General features: G+C 40.2%; 1 protein-coding gene across 1 annotated transcript; it reads left to right on the forward strand.

Annotated features, from left to right (window-relative positions):
- Positions 1-2218: 2218 nt before the first annotated feature.
- c1d (C1D nuclear receptor corepressor) lies at positions 2219-5372 on the forward strand. The gene is given in 6 exon segments (XM_070841127.1): positions 2219-2269; positions 2535-2676; positions 3351-3417; positions 3849-3904; positions 4001-4153; positions 4155-5372. Coding segments are annotated over 5 exon segments (468 nt in total). The 5' UTR covers positions 2219-2269; positions 2535-2538; the 3' UTR covers positions 4209-5372.
- Positions 5373-9953: the final 4581 nt, after the last annotated feature.

Below are 9953 nucleotides of genomic sequence, written 5' to 3' on the forward strand. Positions count from 1 at the left end.
CCATATAGCAGCTTTTTTCATACTTCAAACAAATTGAATAAAAACCAAGACGACAAACCTCAATGGTTATAATAAATCAAAGCAATTAATCTCTTAAATTTGGGTATGAGAAATTATTTTCAATAGGCAAACTTTTAATGTTTCATTATGGATACATTATTTAGATACGCATTTCTATACGTTTTTCTCTTGCATCAACTGAAAAGCACTGGTTGTGTAATGATTACATTTAAATGAATATGATAAAGGAGGTAACTGCTGCAACAAGGGTTAATTTTTCTCATATTAAATGCCTCCCTGTTCAAGTCCTACCTGTGGTTGATAGAAACTGGTCTATAAAAAGCAGTCAGAGAGACTGGACATTCATAGTCCAGCTGCTGCTTCTCATCAGTGAAGGTCACGGCGACGGGAAACAGCTCACGAGTCAGCAGCACTGTGTACACCTGACAGTGTCAGAGGGACGCCAGGTCAAAAAGCTTTGTAAAGAATCTACCAAAGTGAAAGGACAGCACAGCACCGTAAAACTAAACTTAACTAGACTAAAATAACCCAAACAAGTTCTACTCTTGAAAGCTGACTGATCTGGAGGAAATGGAACAACTAAAAGTGTGTGTGAAGATTTTAAATGTAAGATTAGTATAGACAAGGTGACAAGGTAAGCTATTAGGGAGTAGCCTGCAAAGCTATTATGTTTTCAAATACAATGTCACCAATTTAGCGTGATGATCAAACACATATAAGGCCTGAAATCACATGAGCTGCCCTCTTCTCGTCTCAGCCTACCTGTGCATTACTGCCATCTGCTGAACAGACTGAGATCTCCACCACAGTGTCTCCAAAATTGAGAAGGACTGGTTGTGAGCTGTCTTCCCCATTCACTGTAACTTTTATGTTTTTGTCTGGCACCCTGGGAAGCAGGGTCACAGCATTGCAATGAAAGGGAACAATACCTGCAGAAAAAAATGAATACTAAATACAAAATATATATATTTACTGTTGCGACACGTCTGTTAAAATAAACATATATTTGAGTATTTAAAAGCATTTCGAATATTCTTATTTCTGCATCTGCATATTCTGGGAAGAAAATTATCATCAATTATTATATTCACATATATTTTACTGTACACTATATTTTTCCAATTATTTTTGTGATTTAGAAATTAACAGCGTATTTTATTTCTTTCATTTATCAAGCAATTAAGCAATGTTCCTAATGGTCTCACATTGTGTCACACATAATGTCACATGAAGTCAATACTCACTATTGTACTCAAATATTTGGGTGCAAAATGCAGGAAGAAGTGGAATATCTTCCTCCAAGGACAGATTACTGAGTTCTGCAATCTTTGCAGACAGTCTGTTGATTTCCACACAGTACTTCTTTATGGTGCCATCCTCAGCTATCACCTCGATTTCTACCTTGTTTAACCCATCATTCAGTTTAATGGTGCTGGAACCGTCACCAAAAAGCTGAAATAAATAGGTTAAATATTAAGTGAGGAATCTTAGCAGATAAAAACATGTCACACAACTTGCAGGACAGTACTCACAATACTGTATGAGGCCCCACAGTCACTAGTGATCAGCTCCACAGTCACTTTGTTGACATTGCTCTCCACTGTCACTTTGTAGTCTGTGACCTGTGGTGTGAACGCTGGATGGAGTTTCCCACCAGAGACACACAGCTTCTCCAAATCACAGTTGTCCATGTCTCAAGCCTCTGTCGCTGGCTGCTTTTACCTGTTCAGCTAGCTAACAGTGTTTGCAGTCCAAGTCCTAAACGCACTTGAACTGTTGTCTGACATCTCAGCACACCTTACAGGCTACAGGTTACCATAGTAACGTCAGCGTCTTCAGATATCAAGTTACTAAACTAGCGTTAGCTGTGGCTAACTAGCTAATTAACCTGCAGAAATATTCAAAACCTACGTTCTCTGTCGAAAAGGCGACTAAAACAAGACAAATCAACCAAATAGACGTTATTTTTGTTAAAAATTCTAATTAAAATACCAGGGATATCTGCCAAACAGTCGTTAGCTGGACGTCAATTTAGAAGCAGACAAACGTTCAACAATATGTCGGAAACTGTTTTAGTACTTTTTTTTTTTTTTAAACTACCGTAAAACTGCCGTTTGAAGTTTAACTATCAAAAGTTTTTAGCAGTTAGCTCTTCCAAACGGCAGACGGCGGTAGAGGACAGAGGAAGACAAGTCGTGTTGTTTTTAAGGTCACTTCCTGTCTGCTAAAGCGTGCTGCGTGCTGGAAGGTAAAACAGAAATAGCTAACGCCAGTAAAATATCTGCATATTTCGTTTCCAGTCGCCATATGTGGCTGTTAAATTAGTATCAAGTGTTGCTTAATATATAATCTATAATTATCACTTTGTTTCTGCTCCTGTAACGTTCGCATGCTGTCCTGTTAGCAGCGTGTGCAAGCTCCGTCTCTAGCTACTTAGCTAACATTGCTAATATAACGTTTGAATGGGATTCAGTAGAGCTGAATAACATCGTTTGGCTTGAATTGTTTTACAGGAGAATGGCAGAGGACTGCAGAACCGAGGACTACCCTCATGAGATAGACGAACAGCTCACAGGCTTCGACTCCTCAGTTTCTTCTGTCAAAGCCATGATAGAGAAGTTGATGTCGATGTCCAGGAACGACCTGCTGCAGAAAGTAGGCTAAAACCTCATGTGACAGCAGACACAACACTAGTTAAGATTACAGAAAGATAGCAAGCACATACAGAAAATGTACATGTTGGCTTGGGTTAGTTTGTTAAACCTGTTTTTTTCCCCCTTCTACTTGTGATACACACTTGGTTGGATTTGATATGAGAAACAGAGGTGAAACTCTCAAAGTGACGTGGATATGCTTTTGTAAGAAGTAGTCTGCCTCCTCCATCACATATCATAGGAAAAAATATGATCATCCATAATTCAGACCTGTAACGTGCCCATCCTGTCAGTTCTTGCTTGGAGCTGGAGCCTCTCCCACCCCAATCTCACACTGGGCAAGAGGCAGGGTACACAACTACCATTAACACCAATTCTGAGGTTGGCATCCACCAGCTACTTTGAAGGACAACATTTTACATGCTGAAAATGTACCATTCTCATAAGATGCCATGCTCAGGTCTACCCACTACTCTGAGATGTAGATCAATCATGGATTAACCAAGTACTTTGTCCTCATTAACACATTTCTTTTTACTTCTGTTTTGCTTATTATTTACTTGTTTTATTTGAAGCAATGGTATTTTATTGTTCTAATGACATTTTTGTAGGGAAAGGATAGGGATATTTTTCACACAGTTGTTGCTAATCAAACTAAATCTGCTTTATTGACAGCTGGACCCTTTGGATCAAGCAAAGCTGGATCTGATGTCTGCCTACACCCTTAATTCATTATTCTGGAGTAAGTCCTTCTGCATTCACTGATTCTTTTGTTGATTTGAGAAAAACAAATTTAAGCCAGCTAGCATTATAAAAAAAACACCTGAATTTACAGTCTTCCCTAAAGTGTTTTTGAACATGGCCCTGTTATGTTGACTATGTTGACAATGTTGAGGGATGTCGATACAGGATAAGCATGTGTCTCCTGTCTGAAAGTAAATGGAAAAGCCAAATGTACTGTGTCTGCTTGGTCAACTTGTCACTTTGTTTATGGGCATGTAGGTTATGTTGCAAGCCTAAGGATTTGTGAAACACTGTAAACGGGATTCATGCTGCTTTTACCACTCTACTGTTTATGACCTGTCTCATATATAATCAGACAATAACGGAAAAGTCTAATTTCAATGACTGCACATACAATTTCTTAAGTAAAGATTATTTTCTTGCTTACAGTGTACTTGCTTACACAAGGAGTAAATCCCAGAGAACATGGGATCAAACAGGAATTGGTATGCATTTCTTCGCTAAACAGTCTTCGACATTTGCACTCTGTTTCTGTTTATATGCTTCGTCTAATTCCTCTGTAACCATTCTCGGTTCCTCAGGAGCGAATAAGGACCTACATGAACAGAGTGAAAGATATCACAGACAAGAAGAAAGCTGCCCGTCTGAATAAGGGGGCTGCTGCACGCTTTGTCAGGAATGCACTCTACGATCCAGACGAAAAAGATTCTGCAAAAAAGGCAGCATCCAGGAGAGTCAGCAGACACAGCGTCTGACATCCGACAGTCAAAGCGTCCAAAGCAGAGCTGAAGTTAAGGAGGAGCTGCACTGGGGTCGTACTGAATTTTATACCACTTTTGGGGACACCAAACACTTTTTTGTTCCCAGAGCAACAAAGTAACTTCTTCAATTGTGTTATGGAGCATCACACAAGACAACATGAGACACTCAACAAAATGCACAGTGGTGTTTATTCGAGTTGCTCACCGGGCCCATCACTGCCTTCATGACTGTTGCCCTGCAGCAGTCAGCAAATTTTGCTGGATGTATTAGAAACACAAGACTAATTCCCATCCACGACGCATCCTAACAGGTTTTGCTGAACATATTTCTGGACACTGATGCTGGCAACTGCTGCAGAATTTAATAGATTAAATGCCACAGTATTTTTGTAAAGCTACTCCATCATTCGGTTGTTGCATTAATCTGCACAGTTCCATAACCATTGGAAATTACATTTCCTTTCAGGCATGGGAAACTGTAATTTAAGATCATATGGATCCTTCTTTTAGATAAAAGAGAAATGTTAATTTCTCTTTATTTTGAAAGTGATTCTATGAATCGTGTTTTTTTTTGTTTGTTTTTGCAGATTTTATGTTACTACACACGTGCCAAGTGGAAGGTAAAAGGACTGTGGTGATGTTTTGCTTTTATATTTGTCTTCAATCATCAAACATGATGTTTGAATTATCCTTTTTTCTGATACAGAATATTTTGCCTGAATCTAATTGGTTATTGAATTCTTATGTGAAACCACACTGTCATGGCTTACCAGGACACTCCAGTACACCAGAGCAGTCATTCATGTCATTAGAAACACCTGTGAATCCCCTGCTTTGACAAGTCACAGTGTCTCTTGTATAAAGGGCTTATAGCAAATGGCCCCTTTTCTCTGTCATCCAACAGTTTGGTCGCCATGTCTCATCCCACAAGCTTGTTCTAATAGTCGGCAGTCTACCACTCAGCACAGTCCAAAGACTTGAACATTACTTCCTTGTATGACCATAAAAGGGTTGGGTTAATACAAATTAGCTAATACTCATCATTGATGACTGATGGCTCTCAATTTGTTGCAGATAAGAGAAATTGTATAGGTTGAACTTAATTACACAACAAACGATTCACAAAACAACTTGATTCATATCTGATATCCTGATTTGTGGTGTGATAAATTATTTTTTGAGAGCCTGGCAGTTCTGGTTATGTGATGAGGTTGAGATTTTAAACTAATCATCACTGGTCAGTGTCTCAGCAACAGCTCTGCATGTTATTGGTTATTCAATAAACATAACCAGGTGTTCATTTGGTTGACATTACACATTAAAATAGTAATTTTTATAGAGCTCTTGTGTCCTGAACTGTAAGACACACAGAGCTATTTACGGAAAATTCGCCCCCCAAAAAAGGTGAGGAAATAAGTTTGTGATCTTGTTAAGATTGTGTACCATACTAAATACAAACCATGCAGAGAATTACTTTATGCACGGCAGGAATTTGGACTGGTCAAACCTGTGACCTTTTGATTACAAAATGGCACCCTAACCATCACGAACAGTGCTATAGCTGCATGGCTGCAAACGAAGGCCGTAATGAGACTTTCTTTTTATGAAAACCAATGTCACATTTGATAAAGACACCCATATTGCTTCCTTTCTCTAATTCCCTCTGGACAGCCGAGATCTTAATCTTAATGTACCCGCAAGTCACTGCGTCCCTCTAATCAAGCCCAGGAAACGGTGAGGCAGTGAGTTAGATTCTCAGGAATGTATCCTTTCATTCTTTTCATCATCTTTCCTTTTCTCATTCTCCCTGCAGCGGCGTCCAAAAATGACATTTGTTTAGCCAAACCACCCTGCTCCGTGCTTTTTCCACCAAGTTGTTGTTTCTAAGTGTTCAAAGACATGTGTCAAACTTTGCCTGATGAACAGCTCCGTCTGCATATTGGAAAAATATGGATTTTTTCCACTTTTTTTCTTCTCCCCTCTGTAATGTTCGCCTTCCTATGCCCTCTTCCCCACATGTGCTCGGTATAAAGGAGTTAGGTCACTGTGCGAGCAAATTTGAACAAACAAACTCTCATGTTGAAATCGTGCGTCCTAACAAGCTCCAAACCCTGGTTTGTCCCGGCGGTTGTTTATTTATGCTGTTTGTGAGCAGCTTGTGGTGAGGAAGTTTATATTATATGGAGTGAAAGGCATCAGACCAAATGACCTCCTCAGGCAAGATGAAGGTAGAAGCAGCCTTCCTTTCAGACTTCTCTATCGTCTAAAAGGATGAAGTCTGCCGGCAACAGACTTCATTAACCTGCTTGGACTACCAGATGAGTTCAACACATCGGGGTAAATCACACAATATGAGCGAAGTAGATTCTGTATACACACTTGCGCTTAAAAGGCATTTTCAAGTACTTGTTGCCATATGAGTGCTATGTTCACATCACGCTAAAGTCCAAGAACCTCAAACAATTTTAATCTAATCACTAAATGGGCCTTTTACCTGTCATTAATTTAACGTTCACTCCCATCAGATAAAGTCAGATTCTAAAGATAGATTCTTTAGGGAAGTCAATGTATATTTAAACAAGTTTACTGGATCACAGGAATAAACCAAAAATTGATTTCTTGCTCGGCCTCTCTCCTTCCTTGCATCTGGTGGTTTTCAGCCCATTTGTAGTGGGGACCAAAGTGCTGCTTAAACAAATCAGGAAGAAGTAAATATTTCTAGGTTGTGTTGGTGTTCCAGTTTAGAAATTGAAAGTCATGGAAAACTCCTGGAATTTTGCAACACAAACACAACTTTATAGAGAAAGACATCAGGAATTTTGGAATTAAAAGCTTATTCTTGACCTTTAACAGCAGTTGAGAAAATAATCACACTACGAGGTCCGTTTAGCAGATGTAGACATGAAAAAATACCTAACAGAGTTTTGTGTGGCAGTCTGGCTAAGAATGGGACACAGTCTGTGTCTTTGAACTGCTTTCTGTCTGTTATGCCATTTTTTACTCACTCAATTCATCATCTATTTTCATGATGGAGAAAAAGAAAATACCGCATCTTATTTATAGCAGGTAATCCTGCGTCTGAGTGGTGTTTTATGATTTACAAACCTGAAGTGCATTACAGACTTTAAAGAGTTTGATTGCAGCCCACACTGCAGGGAAAGATGAGGTATTTTATGAAGCCCACTGGAACAAGCTTTTACTTTGAATAAGTGGGTGAAATTGCGAGCGAGTGAAGGACGGACATTGCAGCGTTATTCTGTCTGACACACCAGGAATTCCATGCAGTCATTTGTGCCACTTTCTATTCACCTTGGCCCTGCTGACAGAGCTGCTGATTTATCATGATAACAATGTTTCCTTTTATTTAGCCCACGCCTCCCAGTGCCGGGAAAAAATTACTTTTGTAGGAGTCAGCAGGTGAGAGTGAAGCTTGGACCACCAGGGTGTCCAGCAGACACTGGGGTAAGATTATGTTCTTCTCAGCGAGATTGTGTTGCCCCTTTGTGTCTTTTTCTAATCCGTCTACGTTGAGTTTCTGCAGCGTGTTCCTTCTCAGTTCATTTCCAGTGGCTCCTGTTCACTTCTCTGGGATTTTTCAAGATCCTTAACAATTAGCACATAAAAAAAGGAGCGGCAGTACCTGGACAGCTTAGTCAGAGAGGACACGAAGCTCTAATGAATCATTCATAATTCTTCTATCTTGCTCTCACTCTCTCCTTCTCTCCCTCCCACAACTATACAGTACATCCCAGAGGGGTTTGGCAGTATAAGACAATGACGACATGCTGAAAACATGCATAGAGGCCTTGAACCCTCCCCACTAAACACATCACATCATCATCACACTCTATTGAGTTTCCATCCTTTACATTACCTTCCTCCTGCCAGTGTGTTTAATCTACAGAGAAAAAAAAAACTATATAGAAATACTCCTTGCTGAATGAGTTAGTGCTGGCCTGCCATCCATCAGGTTTAAATGAACTATTAGGAGTGAAAACAACAAATCATTTTAGAAAGTCAAGCTTGGGCGTGGAAGGTTGAAATCTAGGGAGGAGCTGAGAAAAGCTTTGTGAGTAAAGGCCTTCTTTTCTGTCATAACCAGGTCAAAGTTGCTTTCAATGGGCTTTTAATTGATGAATATAGTTTTGAAAATGAAACATCCATGTTAAACAGAGATTATTCATCTTCCTTCTCCCATGTGCAGACCAGCTTTATGATGATGTCACTCTACATTGCTGACTTTGTGGCCATTTGAAGACCTCATCTATTACTGTGGCCCCATGTTTACCTCTGGTGTGGACCTCACTTTAAGAGGGAAACATAACAGTCCATATGGCTGCAATGTGAAATCAGGGCTTAAACTACGGGCTTCCAATGCATAAAGCCGCAGGATAACCATTCAGCCATCAAAGAGCTGAACGCAAAACCATCCCTGAGTCCTCTGCTCACAAGCACACATGCACACGCACACAATCACACGCGCTGAGGGAGTTAGGCAGCTGCAAGCACACTGTGAAAGCAGGAAAACGCTCACCGTTACACATGCTGAGTGCCGTACAAAGACACACAGAGAAAATGGCTTACACGTGCATAGGCGCGCACTCCAGAGTTAACTGGAGGTGTGTAATGGATTAGATCCCCCTCATAATTCCTGGGACAGCGTTGTCTTCAAGGTCTGCACAGAGGCGGATGAGACCACAGCTGTTTGGACATAAATTTCCACAGGAATGCCTCAAGTCCGAGCCTTCAGCATAAAGAGCATGACTGTAAATTCCTCTCCAGATGACAAATGATCGCCCTAAGGACTATTGTGTGTATGCGTGTGCGTGTGTGTGCGTGTGTGTGTGTGTGTGTGAGAGACAGGGTTTCTCATCCAGGCACAAGGTTATTGAATGCATGTTTCTGTTTCTATGGGTTTTTTTTTTTTAACATGCACGAGTGTGTGCATATCTGTGCATACCTTTGCAGGAAGAGGTGGGTGGATGCGTGTTGCAGGTTGAGGAGGATGAGGACAGAATGGTGTGCAGCCTGGACTCCTCTGTTGTATCAGGAAGACTCAACAGCTGGGGAGAGAGCTGAGGGCAGCTGGCCAGCTCTCATAAAAATAAAAAAAAGTCTGAATCTCACTTTTCTCTCTACACAGTAGCTAATGCTGGAGTCATGTTATCATACAAGTGTGTAGGTTTATAGGAATATTTTGGATAGATTAGGTTCTTGTTTTGCCAACAAGGAAAAGTCTCAATCTTAAGTCTCCCTGGATCATATGTTTTCATTTATAGACATTCAAGGGCTACATGGATACTTGCTACAATTGCCTAGATTCTGTAAACACTTAAGTTGCTGGCATTTATCAAATGACCCAAATCACCTAAAATACAAAATGTGAGCTATTAATTTAACCACCATGTATTTTAGGTGTAAAATTTAAGCATTTAAAGCTCCTGTGATGTGAGTGTTTTACACCTGCACCAGATGAAACACCCTCTCGGTAAGCGGGTTGAATTGGATGTAATCTATCCATGAATTAATCCCCAAAATAGGCTATAGTTGAATTGCCAAAATGAATAGTATAGTGTGTTCAGCTTTCATGCAGACACTCCCGCTGAGAACAGAACGTTAGCGGTTCATCTGAATCAAATAACATTTTTCGGTCATCGGGGAAATATTCACATGCTTGTCCAAATTGCAAATTGAATTCTGTGCTTGTTGCGGGTTATAGGGCTCCTGAGCAAACGCAACAAAACAAGCTCATGGACATCACCTCAATTTTCCT

Source organism: Pempheris klunzingeri, chromosome 12 (assembly GCF_042242105.1).
Source record: "Pempheris klunzingeri isolate RE-2024b chromosome 12, fPemKlu1.hap1, whole genome shotgun sequence".
Classification (NCBI taxonomy): domain Eukaryota; kingdom Metazoa; phylum Chordata; class Actinopteri; order Acropomatiformes; family Pempheridae; genus Pempheris; species Pempheris klunzingeri.